Source organism: Balearica regulorum, chromosome 4 (genome assembly GCF_011004875.1).
Source record: "Balearica regulorum gibbericeps isolate bBalReg1 chromosome 4, bBalReg1.pri, whole genome shotgun sequence".
NCBI classification, from domain to species: domain Eukaryota; kingdom Metazoa; phylum Chordata; class Aves; order Gruiformes; family Gruidae; genus Balearica; species Balearica regulorum.
This window is the reverse complement of record NC_046187.1, coordinates 67,655,387-67,669,811: the sequence shown is the minus strand read 5'-3', so window position 1 is coordinate 67,669,811 and position 14,425 is coordinate 67,655,387. Positions and strand designations below refer to the sequence as shown.

At 61.6% G+C, this 14,425-nt stretch overlaps 1 protein-coding gene and 2 non-coding genes across 3 annotated transcripts; 2 read left to right on the top strand and 1 right to left on the bottom strand.

The window, feature by feature from the left end:
• The first annotated feature begins 1,934 nt into the window (after positions 1-1,934).
• On the top strand, positions 1,935-2,007 carry TRNAF-GAA (transfer RNA phenylalanine (anticodon GAA)). Its single transcript has one exon. It is a non-coding gene; the product is annotated as a tRNA-Phe (tRNA).
• Positions 2,008-3,196: 1,189 nt separating this feature from the next.
• On the top strand, positions 3,197-3,268 carry TRNAA-CGC (transfer RNA alanine (anticodon CGC)). Its single transcript has one exon. It is a non-coding gene; the product is annotated as a tRNA-Ala (tRNA).
• Positions 3,269-5,897: 2,629 nt separating this feature from the next.
• On the bottom strand, positions 5,898-13,793 carry LOC142601591 (scavenger receptor cysteine-rich domain-containing protein SCART1-like). Its single transcript, XM_075750775.1, has 13 exons — positions 13,427-13,793; positions 12,894-13,199; positions 11,650-11,976; positions 11,250-11,564; positions 10,089-10,403; positions 9,539-9,601; positions 9,141-9,455; positions 8,689-8,724; positions 8,261-8,398; positions 7,405-7,500; positions 6,883-6,969; positions 6,521-6,673; positions 5,898-6,270 (listed from the first exon to the last, which is right to left on the bottom strand). The coding sequence occupies exons 1-13, from the start codon at positions 13,791-13,793 to the stop codon at positions 6,014-6,016; spliced, it is 2,775 nt and encodes a 924-aa protein (XP_075606890.1). The 3' UTR covers positions 5,898-6,013.
• Positions 13,794-14,425: the final 632 nt, after the last annotated feature.

The following is a 14,425-nucleotide window of genomic DNA, read 5'->3' as shown; positions in this document are numbered from 1 at the left end:
GCAGTGGGTAAGAGGTCTTAGCCTCGAGAGGTAACCTTGAGAGGTGTCCTAGCTCAAGGAGAGATCACCACTGGACAGCCAGCTGCTTAGCAGGGAGAGCTCCGAGAAGATACCCTTAGGCTGCCATATTTATGGAATAAAGTGGTCGGCTTGTAGTCAAATTCCATGTGATGGGAAAGGCATGCATGAGACTCCTTGTACCCACAGCTTTCTTTGTTCCTTGACAAATGAGTCTTGGAGGAACCACCTGTTACTCATGTCTTAATCACATGATGGGTGTTCCAGTTTCCAAGCCCATATACATCAATGCTTACCATGTCCCTCTGCTCCTGTTTTCCGATATCAGACTGGAACTAGAGAAGTTGTTGGCCAGGTTACACCTGGGCCTTTACCTCCTTTGACCCTGAACAAAACTACTGCTGGTTTGGTCAGGGAGTCAAGTGGATCCGTCACAGGGACTCAGCTTCCTCCCATACCTGCCACAAACCCACAGGTGGCGGGAGTCCTCTTGCCTCAGTTCACGTGTGTGCACACAATACAGTCCTCCAAAGAGTGGAAGAAATCACATGTCCATCCTGTCTTCAAGAAGGGCAAGAAGAAGGACCCAGGGAACTACAGGCCAGTCAGCCTCACCTCTCTCCCTGGGAAGGAGATAGACCAGCTACTCCTGGAAACATTCTTCCAGGCACACTGTACTGGTTTTGCCTGGGATGGAGGTAATTTTCTTCACGGCAGCCCCTATGGTGCTGTGTTTGGGATTTGTCACCAAAACAGAGCTGACAACACACCGATGTTGTAGCTATTGCTGAACCATGTTTGCACAGCATCAAGGCCTTCTCTGTTCTCTCTCTTCCTCCCCAGTGAGTAAATTGTATTTGTGGATGAGGGAAGAGCAGGGGATGTCATTCAGCAAGACAAAGACTTACACTGTGCATTGGTGGTGGTGTCCAGGGTTTGGCAGCAGGGGGGATGCAGGGGTGTCCTCTGTGAGAAGACACCAGGGGCTGCCTCCCTGCCAGACAGAGCTGGTTCCAGCAGGCTCCAAGCAGACCCACCAGTGCACAAAAACGAGCCCATCAGTGAAGCTGGTAGGACCTTTACAAATATGTATTTAAGAAAGGACACAACTGCCAGAATGGGAGAGGAGTAAGGGAGAAAAAATGTGAGAAGCAGCCCTGCAAACACCAAGGTTGGTGAAGAGGGAGGGGGAAGAGGTGCTCCAGGCACAAGAGCAGATAGTTTCCTGCTATGGTGAATATCGGAGTACACCAGGTATTTCCCTGCGGCCCATGGAGAAGACCATGGTGGGGAAAGTAAGCCCTGCAGTCCATGGAGGACTCAACACCGAAGATGTTGGATAATTTCTGAGAGAATGCTGGATGGAGGACAGCCCATGCTGGAGCAGGTTTGTCTTGAAGGACTGTAGCCCATAGGAGGATCCCCATGGGAAAAAGTCTTAGAGGGAAGGAGCAGCAGAGAGGAACTGTTATGGACTGACCACAACCCCCATTCACCATCCCTCTGCGCTGCTCAGCGGGGAGGAGATAGAGGAGTTGGGAATGAAGGAGTGAGTGAAGTGGAGCCAGGGACAAAAGGGTGGGGGGAGACCTTCCCTGGGGAAGGAGATAAGGTCTTCCACCAGCCCCACGCTTCTTCCACCCTCAGCCTTTGCAGTTGCACATGCCTGGTCTGCCCGTTTCCCTTCACCACTGTCACGTTTGTACAAGGCCCACAGACATCTTGGCACGGCCAGTGTAAGCTGGCCTCCACCAAACGTGGAGCCCACCTGGCCTTGGGGTCAGGGAGGAGCCAGGTCCCCTCTGCTCGGGGCTGGGCACAGCTTTCCCCTGGGAACCTCCCTGAGGAGCACTCCTCCTGGGTGCCAGCCTGTGGCCTGGCACGGGTGGCACGGGGACCAGGGCTGCTGGGGCAGGGCTGAAGTAGCTCAGCTGGGAGAGCGTTAGACTGAAGATCTAAAGGTCCCTGGTTCAACCCCGGGCTTCAGCAATCATTTTCTCCCTTAGGTTTTTCAAGACCTGCCTGCCTTCCTCCAGCCTGCCCCAGCCCTGCTTGCTCCTTCACCTCTTGCCAGAGCACTGTCCCAGCTCTGTAGCTGCAGACCTGCAGCTCAGAAGGAGCCTTCCTCCAGCACCACGAGTCCCCAGCCTCCCCCTGGGCAGGACTCTCCATTCACTGCTCCTCTGGGGTGGGCTCCAGCTCTCCCTGCTTCCCTGCTCCACAGGGATCAAGATCTCTCCACTGCGCCGTCTCTGCAAAGACCCTGTCTCTCTCCTCTTTGTCATTCTCCATGGTGCACAGACCGCTCCTCTCCTCACACCCCCCTTCACCTGGTTCTCAGTTCCCAGACCAGAGGCCACTGTCCCCCCACTCCCAGGCAGAGGCACTCCCTGGAGCTGAGGCCTGAATGGCAGCATCCTTCCTCTGGAGGTCTGTCGCAGCGAGACCTCTGATGTGCCCAGGACAGCTGACCAAGCCGTGCTGAGGATCACCCACTGCAGTGCATGGGCGTCATGTGTAGTCACACGCTGGCCTGAGCAGAGTTTCTTGCCCCCTTTGACCCGCCTGCTGCAAGGACTGATGAAACACCTCTGTGCTCCTCTCTGGGCATCAGCCCCAGGGAGATGGAAGCCTGCCCTTCACCCCACCTCCAGGGATGCTGGCGGGGACAGGGGTGCAGGGGGAGGCCCGCTACCTGGATGAGGGGGTGAGAGGTTTCTGTCCCCATGTCCCCCCACCGCACACCCTGGGGTGCCATCAGAGCCTGGGGACACCTCACCCCAGGGAGGGTGTTTCCCTCACCCTGTTCCTCTGCTCCTCCTGTGGAGCTGGGGACAGATGGGAGACAGACGGCTGTTGCCCTGGGTGGCAGAGGAGGCTCAGGAGTTTTCTCCTCTCCATCAAGCCCAGAGTGGGTCAGAGCGTAGGAGCAGCGGCTGCAGCAAGAGCCTCCTTCTGCCCCATTGCCCTGCCGAGACGTGGAAGGGGCAATGCTCTGCAGTGCATCCCTGTGCCAGGATCAGGCCCCCGTGGAGAGGCCGTCCTGACTTCCCCCATCTCAGGAGGCTTCAAATGCTGTTTTCTGCAGAGGGTCCCCTGGCACCCAGGGGACAACAGGGCTGTGCTTGTCATAGACGTGTCATGGCAGGAGAGTGTCTGTCCTGCTGGCAGGCGTGAAGGGGATGTAGCTCAGCGGCAGAGCGCCCGCTTCGCATGTGGGAGGTCCTGGGTTCGATCCCCGGCATCTCCAAGGGTGCTTTTTCCCCGAGTCCCCAGCCTCAGGCGGGTACAGGCTGGAGCTGGAGCACTGGTCCTCTCCAGGCACTGTGGGCCTGCCCTGCCCACCCAGGGCCTGTCTGTGGGGTGAGGAGGGCTGTGTGCGCTGCCTCTGCTGAGCCACCTCCCAGAGGTGCTGGACCTGAGCTCAGGTGGAGATCCCATCCCAGGTGGGAAACACCCCCCTGTGCCAGCAGCTAGGGGTGTCTGAGCTGGACCAGCCTGAACAGCCCTGTGGGACTCCCAGCTGGCGGAATGACATTCCTTACCCTGTCCCTGTCTCCAGGTCTTTTTCCCTCTGCCATCACCACTGCCTTGAGCAGAGGAACCCAGAGCTGCTGAGGTCAGGCACAGCCCTGCAGAGGTGGGACTGCTGGGGCTGGTACCCACCTCTTGTTCCTGGGGCTTTGGTGTCTCCGTCCAGCCCATGTTGGTGGGATCAGGGAGACACAGGCCTGTCCAAAGCCATGCACAGGCAGCAAGGGCCAGGAGATGGTGCCTCAGCTGTTCCCCCACCAAAACCACCTGCAACCCAAGTGGGACATGAGACATGGCCTTCCACTGCAGGGTGCTCAGTGCCCCCCAGGAATGGTGGGCCCAAATTCAGAGAAACAAGGTATAAAAGTGAAGTACAGAAGGGCAGTGGGCTGGGGATATCTTCTGAACACAGGATGCTTGGTGCCAGTATGGACACTGACCTGCGGACTCAAGCCACCCCAGGTGGGGACCAGGGAGAAGAGCCCAGTGTCTGCCCCATGCCACCTCCCTGCCAGCTCTGCCCTCCCCCAGGGGTAACATTTCTCCCTTACTCTGGCACCTGGCACAGCTTTGCCTCCTCCTCCTCCTCCTCCTCAGGGAGATGAGGCACAGAGCCTGGGGGTGTGTGAGGGGGCAGCACACCTGAGCAGAAAGAGCCCGTTTCAGGGTGTTTTGGGGCCTGAACAGTCTGGCCCTGCGGGCTGGGTCTGTTCTCTGCAGCAATGTGGGATCATCACTGTACCCCAGATCTGTGCTTGCTCCTGCAGCAGCTCCCCAGGACCTACACAAGGGGCCTGATGGTGAGACCCAGCAGAGGGCTGGGGACTAAGGGGCTGGCTCCAGGGCTGGGGACTGCCAGCAGGAAAGCTCTAGGGACCAGGGCAGAGAGGTCTGTGAGCCTGAGCTTCCCCCGTACCTCCCGAGGTCACGCCAGAGGTGGAGAAGCTCTCAGCAAGGAATAGGGCAACACTGCCATGGGAGAGGCTCTTGGTGACAGCTGCCTCCTCCTCTCTTCTGCTCTAGGGCCAGATCCTGCTGTTTGCAGTGCTACCCACCTGGGGCTGCTCCCCTGCAATGGACACCCAACACACCTTCTGGTCTGCAGCAGAGAAGCCCATCAGGGAAGAGCTTGCGGGGTGTGGCGACCCACCATCAGGAGTGGGGAGGACAGTTTGGGCTCCAGGTTCTTGCCAAGTGTTAAACACTTCTCCTTTCCTGGCTCCCACGTGAGTCATTTCTCTGCCCATGGGAGCTGGGGCAGGTGAAAGCCCCAGCCCAGGGAGAGGGACCCTGGCTCAGCTCCCAGCAGGGCCGGCTTTAGGGGAGGGACACAAAATACCCTCTGCCATGGAAATGTGCCCAAATTAGCAGCCTCCCAGACAGGACCTTCTCCAGACCAAGGGCTGGATGATGGCTTTTGGCAGCAGCCCATGTCTCCTGGGGATCCTTTCTCCCTCCCCTGGACTCTCCCTCCTCTGCCTCCCACAGCACTGAGGGAAAGGTCCCCCCATTGCTCCTGCTCTCATCCCCCCTGCACCTGCACACAGGTACTGCCCCCACACAAACCCTCCCTGACACCCCTGGGAGGCAGCAGGAGGGCAGGGCTGGGGGCTGGAGTGCAGCAGGACCAGGGGCTCCCAGGGCTGCCGTGGGGCCTTACAGTCCCTGCCCAGGAAGGAGGCAGCTCTGGGGAGCTACCAGCACTGCTCCAAGGTCTGTGAGGGCCCAAGGGAGCAGGAACAGCTCATGGAGCCTGGGCACCTGGCAGAGCCAGGGAAGGGGCAATCCCAGCCCCGTGTGCCCCAGCAAGTGGCTCTGCACCCTGTGCCAGGACAGTGGGGAGTGGAGCTGCCTCCTAACCCCTGTGGGAGGTGATCCATGGGACGTGAGACCCCCTGGGGCTGGATGGGGTGTTCAGGGCACCGCGGCCACCTTAGGGCTCATTTCTGTGGGGCCAGAGCCCAGGGTTCACCCCAACACAGCAGCTCTGTCATGGCCTCTGTGCCACGGGACCAGTGTGGCCCAGGCAGGGCCTGGGGGAAGAGCAGCTGGGGAACCCCAGGGTGAGGAGATGGGCGCTCCCTCTGGGGTGCATCACGGGACCTTGCAGAGAGCCATTTTTGCTGGAAGCTCTGGCTGGCAGGATGGAAATGTCTCTGTCAGCAGGAATATTCCCCAGGGAACATGGGCTCTCGCAGCTCCACAGCCTGACCCTGAACCCACTGTCCCCAAGACGTGCCCCTTCCTCACCACCATCTCCTTGTGCTCTGTTCCCCCCCCGATCAGCCTCAGGGAGACACCCCAACACCTGGGCAGGCAAGCACCAGCTCTGGGTCATACCCCCAAAGGCTTTTAATAAGAACAAATGTGGAAGCCGGGGGTAAACACAGGAGAATAAAACCAGAGGCAATGCCCGGCTGTTTCTGCTGCCCGTGGGAAAAGGCAGACGGTTCCCTGGTGCTCACGGCTCTCCCAGCTGCACAGACCTCTCCTCCCTCCTGGCTGCACCCAGCTGCACGGCAGGGACGGGCTGTCCTGGCCTGGGGCCCAGGGACTGTTGTGCACTGAGCTCTGGTGTCACAGCCTTGGTGTCCTCAGGGGGATGTGCCAGAGACACCTCGTCAGCATCGTCATAGCCTGTGCTCTCCGGGGACAGGGACCAGGCATCTCCCTCAGCTCCAGGGGCCCCAGCACTTCTCTGGGAGCGCAGCTTTGGCCCTGCAGGCAGCAAGGCAGCCCATTGCACATTCGTCCCCTGAGGTGCCCCTCCTGGTCTCTACATCACCTTCCCCCCTTTTCCTCACCAGTCCTGAGATGGTCAGATCCCTCTCCCACCCCTGGTCTCCCCAAGGAAAACTCCCAGGGCAGATTCCTCCATCCCAGGATTTTGGGGTCTCAGTATGGCAAGGATTCACCCGGCACCAGGGATGGCACCCCAGGAACCAGCAGCGCTATCTTTCCCTCTCACCTCCAGGTGCATCCCTGGGCCCTGCTCCCTCCTCTGGGGCCCTGGGCATTTCCCAGTCTCCCTGACCAGAGGCAGGATCCTCCCCAGGGTCAGAAACCTCCCTGGCATCATCATAGCCATCTGCTGGGTCACCTCTGGGCACGACAGGCATGTCTGAAAGGAGAGGGGAGTTGGTGACAATGAGAAGACACGTCCTGCGGAGCAGAGGATGGGAGGATGTGCAGGGACATGGGGCTCAGACACTGGTTTTGGCAGCACCACAGAAGAAACCGGCCTGTGTCCTCCCCAACTCTAACAGTGACACCACTGTCCATCCCAAGTCTGCAGGGAGGAGAGATCCACCCCTTCCTGCTCCCCATTACCTGGGGCTGACCCCGGACCATCCTCCTCCTCCTCACTGTGCCTGGGCTGGGGCTGCACCTTGGTCAGGGACCCCTCTGAATAGGAGCCTGGAGAGAGGCGATGCAGGTGTTATGGGAGTGCGCTCTGCTGACCCAGCTTGGGCTCAGTGCTGCTGGGGACAGGGGACCCACCGAGCCAGGGCTGCGTGGGGAGGAGGGCTCAGGACTCAGCCTGCTCCCCTGGGACAAACCCCCTCTCACAGGGGCTCCCAGAGCTGCCCCGGGACAGCCCCTTCCCTCACCCCTCCGGTGCCAGGTGGGATGCAGGGACAGGCAGAGAGGGGCTGTCCCCAGCTGGGACGGGCAGAGCTGGTGGGGAGGAAGCTCCTCTCCCACGCCCACCACCTGGCTGCTCTCCCCACACACCCCACAGCCCCACAGCTGCAGGGACTATGGGCCAGGGGGCTGCAGGGGGTCAGCCTTGGCTGGGGGCCAGGGCAAAGAGCCCTGCAGATGTGCCCCCCATGTGGGACCCACACCCACCTGAGCCACTGAACCTCGCCTGCTTCTCCCACGCTGGGCTGTAACCGATCTCCTCATACAGGGCCTCAGGGAAGGGCTCCCAAGCTCTCTCGGAGCCTGCGGACAGAGGCAGGGCTGGCTCAGGGACTGGCAGAGAGGGGACGGCATCCTGCTCTGCTCCACCAGCCCTCTTCCCCTGGGCCAGCCCAGGGCTGGCCCCACAGCACAGCCCCACTGCGCTGTCCTGTCACCGCTGACACTTGCTCAGGAAGGGCAATGTCCCCATGGAGATGGTCAGGGGCAGCGACACCCTCACACCATCCCCTCAGAGACAGCCCTCGTGCCCCTCTGGGCCCTGGGCCAGGTCCCTGGTGCTGAGCTTGGAGTAGCTCCTGCCTTTCCTCTGCCCCTGGAGCTGCCCCCTCCCTGCCCCATGGATCCATAGCACGGCCCCTGCCCTGCTGGGGAGCAGGTAAGGGTTGGAGGGAGGAACAGTCTGGGGGCCCAATGCCACAGGGATGGACCCTGCTGTCCCATGCCTTTCCCAGCATCTCCCCCGCCCCACAGTCCCCTCCAGAGCTGCCCAGAGCACTGCCAGTGGCACAGCATCATCTGTCTCCCCTTTGCTCCCATCTCCCCCAGCACAGCTCGGCCATTTCTCTCCTTGCCCCATCCCTAATTCCCACCAAGTCTGGACTCTCTCTACCCCTTGCTGCTGGTGGCCCACAGTCAGGCAGTCAATGGGGCAGCACATGGGGATGCAGGCAGCACACACTCTGGTCCCCCCAGCTCTGCCTGTACCCCTCACTGACACCCCACAGCACCCCTGGCCTTGCCAGGAGGCATCTTCCCCCAGGACTGTGGGGGAAGGACCCACCTCTGCGCCCAGCCCTAGTGCTCCACACTTGCCCGGCCAGGAGGGCCAGGAGCAGGCAGAGAAGGGCTCCCAGGATGATGCAGATGATGACAGGCAATGAGACTCTCCCGCTGCCTGTTGGACGGCCCCGGGTGGGATCTGCATGGGCAGGAACACAGAAATAGCAGCAGCAGGCCTGGGAGAGGTGGGGGGCTGGGACAGCCCAGTCCTGACCCCTCTTACACTGGAGGTAAGGGACCCCAGGGGAGGAGTGATGGGGAAGCTCCCACCCTACCGGGTAATGACAGCCCTCCCAAAACCTCTCCCCCACCGCTACCCCAGTGACACCTCTTGGGAGTTTCACTCCCCGGCAAGGAGCCCCTTCCCTCTGGCTGTGGGTCACAGCCTGGCCCTGGGAAGACCCAGCGCTGACAGGGAGGACAGCTTACCTGTTTGGGGGGTTGGTGCTGCCGTCCTGGGTGCAGCTGCAGAGGAGGAGAAGGAGAGCTGGGCTGAGAGGCTGGGTGTGCGGGTACCAGGGAGACTCCTCTCTGGTACCCCGTGTGTGTGTGTGCACATGTGCGGACATCCCTGACACATCCCACCCAAAGTGTCCCTCCTGTGGGGCTGGTCAGGGTGGCCAGGAAGGAGCCCAGGGCCATGGGCAGGACAGTGCAGGCAGCCCGGGAGATGCCCCTGGGGGCTGCAGGGCCCTGCGGGCAGAGGCTGGAGGACATCCAGCCCCACAGAAGCTGCTGCCCACTTGGCACCAGGCTCCCAGGCTCTGCACGGACAGCCTTGCTCTCAGGAGCTCTACAGCCATGCTGGGACCCAGCGGGGAAAACGCCTGCCCCAGCTCCTTGCCAATACCCCCGTGAGGGGACCCAGCCCTGCCCCTCACCCGAGCAGTTCACGGCAGCGTCCTCCTTATGCCGGCAGGCACCGCTGTCCCCAGGCCGGGCCCAGCAGTCCTGCAGAGATGGCTCTGTCCCCCGGCACTCCACCTGCTCCAGCCAGATGGGGCCCGTCCCCTCCCCAAAGGCAGCCTCGCCCAGGGCAGACACTGCGGGGCCACAGCCCAGCTGCCTGCATGCCACCTCGGCATCCTGCATGTCCCAGGAGTCGTCGCACACCGTCCCCCAGGAGCCACGGTGCCACACCTCCACTCTGCCCGAGCACCCGTTCTCGCCTCCCACGGCACGAATCTTCTCCCTGTCTGGAGAAGGCAGAGACCTCTCAGGGCACGGGGCAGCAGGCAGAGCCCTGCCAGCTGAGACAGGCATGCAGAGGAGCAGCTACCTGTGCAGCTCGTGGAGTTTGGGCACGTGGCCCCCAGGGCCGGGGGCGTTTCTGGCTGTCTCCCTGGAGAAGGAAATGCAGCGGTGAAGGGGCTGCTGCAGGGGGGTTGCGTGGCAGACAGCGGGGCTGAGTTCTGCTCGCGCATCCCTGTGCCACCTCGCTCACGGCAGCAGCTGAACCCCGGTCACTCAGGGGACACACACGGCACACGGTGGGGGACCCTGACTGCTCAGCCCCAAAGGGAGCCTGGTTCACAGAGCAGCAGGAGGAGGGGACGCTCCTTGGAGCCCTGACAGGTCCCTTCTGAGACCTTGCCTGGAGACACCTCTGCCTCCCCCAGGCACTGCTGGGAGCCCGGCTGGCAACTGCTGGTGACTGTGTGGGGCTCTGAGAGCTGAAGTCCCCTTTGTGCCACCAGCAGCAGCAGCAGCAGCAGCAGGAGGGTCTGGCATGGGAAGGAAAAGCCCCTGTGGGCTCTGTCTCTGCCTTTGACAATGCCCAGCAGGGAGCAGGAGCTGGGGATGCTGGTGCCCGGGTGGCTCAGAGTTACCGTTGCAGGTGAGGTGGGTCTCATCTCGCAGGTCATCGCAGGACTCTGGGTCCCAGGGAGCGGAGGGACACTGCCAGAAGGAGCTGTTTCTCTCCCCACACTCCACGCGATCCAGCCAGGCGGGGCCAGTCAGCCTGCCAGAGGTCAGGTATGGTTCCAAGGATTTTGCATCCCTGCAGCCCAGCTCCTTGCAGGCCAGCGACACCGTTTTGGGAGTCATTGAGTTGGAGCAAACGCTCCCCCATGTCCCATTATAGAAAACCTGCAGGCGCCCGGAGCAGTTGGTGCTGTTCTCCAGCCTCAGGGCCACGAACTCTGGGAGGAAAGGCACCGAGGGGGAACAGGCTGGTCTGGAGCTGTGGGAGCAGGGGTACCCCTGCAGCCCCCATGCCCTCAGCCAGGCAAAGGCACGGCCAGCAAGTCCCCCTTCACCCATGGGCAGAGAAAATTCATAGAATCCTAGAATCCTAGAATCATCAAATGGTTAGGGTTGGAAGGGATCTCAAAGATCATCTAGTTCCAACCCCCCTGCTGCAGGCAGGGACACCCTCCACTAGACCACATTGCCCAAAGCTTCATCCAATCTGGCCTCAAACACTTCCCGGGATGGGGCATCCACAACCTCTCTGGGCAACCTGTTCCAGGGCCTCACCACTCTAACAGTAAAGAATTGCTTTCTAACATCTAATCTAAATCGACCCTCCTTCAGCTTAAACCCATTACCCCTTGTCCTGTCACTACACTCCCTGATGAACAGCCCCTCACCATCTTTCCTGTAGGCCCCCTTCAGGTACTGGTAAGGCACAATTAGATCTCCCCAGAGCCGCCTTTTCTGCAGGCTGAACAACCCCAACTCTCTCAGCCTGTCCTCATAGGAGAGGTGCTCCAGCCCTCTCATCAGCTTTGTGGCCCTCCTCTGGACTCTCTCCAACAAGTCCCTGATGGACAGACAACCCTGCCCTCCCCACTAAGCCTTGGGCACAATTGAGCTCCTCAGAGACCCCCAGTGGGACTGAGGGGACCTGTGTGTGGGTGGGTGTCCCCAGGATGGGCTTGGGCAGGGGCTCAGAGGCAGCCAGGGACAGCCTCGAGCGTTGCCAGCTCTCCCCTTGGCCCGGCCTCCCCAGGCACTGGGCTCCCACCACAGCTCCCAGCACAGACCTGAGCAGACGACTCCTGCGTCCTCTTTGTGCCCGCAGTCGTGCTTCCCCCAGGACCCTGCCGGGCAGTCCCAGAGAGCAGCTTCGGCCCCGGAGCAGTTCACGCTGTCCAGCCAGATCTGCCCGGAGCCTTCCCCGAACCGAGCAGAGCCAACTGCCTCCACTGCCCCTCCGCAGCCCAGCTGGTGGCAAACGACAGCGGCATCAGGCAGGTCCCAGCCATCGTCACAGACGGTCCCCCAGCTGCCCCGGTAGTAGATCTCCACTCTCCCAGCACAGCGCCCGGACCCGTTCACCAGCCGGACCTGCCGGCTCCCTGCAGCGGGAAGAAACCCCGGCTACTGTCAGGGGCTGGTGCCCACCCAGCTCAGAGCCTGGGGGGCCCCAGCAGTGCCACTCACCCCAGCAAACGACCCCCACGTCCTCTGCAATCCTTGCTGACAGCGCGCTCTCGGGCAGGGAGGTGTTGCAGAGGGTCAGGTTGGCCTCATGCCCTGCGCACCGCACCCCTCGCAGCCCCACAGGACCCGTCCCTCTCTCAGGCTTTGGGGGGTTGTAGGCTGTCTCTGCCTCTCCGCACCGCAGCTGCCGGCACACCACGCTGGCCTCCTGCATGTCCCACTGGTCATCCAGGACTCTGCCCCACGTCCCGCGCTGGAAGATCTCCACTCGCCCGTCACACCGGCTCCCTCCACCCACCAGCCGCAGGGATGCGGAGCTGGCTGAGCCTGGGGAGAGCAGCCATGCCCCAGCCCGCAGCAGCACCAGAGAGCCCAGGAACCTGAGCTGCCTCTCCAGGCTCCGGAAACCTCACGGTGCCCTGAAGCTCACCTGCCTGCCGCCAGCCCTCTGCAGTGAGCTTCAGGAGCAGGTTTCCACACCATTGGTTTCCCAGTCCCTGAGCCTTCCAGGGCAAGACCCTCTCTGTGCTCTTGCTGGTTCAGAACCACCCAGCACGTCCCTGCTGAGGCAGATGGGGCAGCTCCCGCAGGAGGGAGCAGCAGGTGGTGCAATGGCCTGGGGATGGGCAGCACCAGGACAAGCCTTGCCCAACCTCAGCGCTGGCACTGGCACTGCTGAAACACGGGGCAGCACACACCTCTCTGTCCCTCTCTGCACCCCTGGGGAACGGGGACTGGGAGCCAGTGTCCCTGGCAGGGAGCAGAGTGAGGGGGCCCTTGCTGACCAAACAGGACCAGGTTGGGTCTTGTGCTGAGCAGAAGCCAGGGCAAAGCCCAGTCCAGCTCTGCAGCTCACACCCCTGCTCTGCTGCTGCTGCTGCTGCTGCTGCTGGGGACACGCGGGCAGCCCCTCGGAGTGTGGGATTGGTCTCTGTGGGACTCTCTGTGGGGCTGGGACAGGGCTGTCTGCAGCTGGAGGGATGGAGCTGAGCCCCACAGCCCCATCCTGGGCCTGTCCCACAGCATGAGAGCAGGGGACCCCAGGCCTGGCTCAGTCCTCAGCTCTCCCAAATCAGAGCATTCCGTCTGAGCACATCAAGCTCTCCACATCTCTCCTGGTGAAGCTGGGGTTTCTCCAGGGAGAAATTCACCCTGCTGCTGACGCCATGGGGGCCCTTGCTTTGGGTGGCCATGTCACAGCCAAGGGGAAAATGGAGTCAACACAGTGTGTTCCCAGCACTCACCTGAGCAAAGGACAGCAGCGACATTCTCCTGGGAGCATGGTGAGGCTCCCAGGGCAGTCACTGGGCACTCTCCCAGGTGGCCTTCAGTCCCATCACAGTGGAATGACTCTCTCCAGGTGGGGCCCGTGCCTCTCCCAAAATGCCCTCCTCCAGGAATGGACTCAGCAAACCCACAGTTGAGTTGACGACAGAGAACGTGGGCATCCAAGAGGTCCCAACGGAAAGCACAGAGGGTGCCCCAGGTCCCCAGCACGTGGAACTCCACTCTTCCATCACAAGCTGTGCTGCCATTCACCAGCCTGTACTCTGGGGACAGAGGAAGATGAGAGAGGCTGCGTTGGTGCTCTTACAGCATCGGTAGCTGGAGGACAGGCCAGAGGGACAGCCTTCCTTTCTCCTCCTTCTGCAGTCTCTTAGGGATGCAGAAAACCACATCACCCCTCCTGCCTTCACACCCAGCACAGCACAGGCCCCGTCCTGCTCCCTGTCCCCAGCTCACACTCAGCATTCAACAGCCCACCCCGACTCCTTACTTGTGCAGGTGAGACCAGCATCGTTGGCGTGGGTGCAGGGCTGTTCCCTGGGGGACCCTCTTGGGCAGGAGGCGAGAAGGGATTCATTCCCCAAACATTGCAGCTCTCTGTCCCAGATGGAACCAATACCTTTTCCAAAATGAGCTGCCCCAGGCATGGACAGGGCTACGCCGCACTGCAGCTCCCCACAGATCACGTCAGCAGCTTTGGGACCAAAGTCTGAGTCACAGACAGTTTTCCACTGGTCCTTGTCATAGATCTCCACTCGTCCTGAGCAGGGGCTGTCCCCTCCAACCAGCTGGACAAATCCTGGAGCAACCAAAGACCCCTGTGAGGTCCCAGAGCCCTCTGGCAGTTGCCTGACCATGCCTCACCTCATCTCCAAGGTGGCCACAGGCAAAGAGCCTCACAACCATCCCAGCAGCTGCCAGTGGATGCTGATGGCACAAACACACCAGAGACCCCATTCCACTCTTCAGAAATCAGCACAGCACTCAGGGGCTGGCTTTTCTCCCAAACCCACAGGCACCACTTAGATCAACTGCTGCTATTCTGGATACCTTGGGCTGCTGGGAACTGGCCCCAGGCCCTGCAGCACCTGGAGCTCTGGGGCCCAAGGAGATGGGCCCAGGTGCTGTTGGCTGTTGCAGCCTGCTCTGCCCCACCCAGCTCAGGGCCAGGCACAGGAAGCCCTTGGAGCCACCAGAAATGCAGCCCAGTCCCAGATGGTTCTCGGGCTGTTGGGGCACTGCTGGGAGATGGGACATGTCACAGGGCACAGATGCAGTGCGGGTGTACCTACAGTCACTGTCTGCACCAGCCCCCAGCTCCAGCACCTGCCCGGGGAGGGTCCTCAGCCAGGGCCAGAGTGCACTGCCAGGCCTGCACAGCCCTGGCCAACAGCTGGTCAGAAGGCAGGAGAGCGGGCAGAGGAGCAGCCCTGGGCTGCCACGAGCTCCCAGTGCAAGGACAGGCACCAAGGAGAGCCGGCAAGTGCTG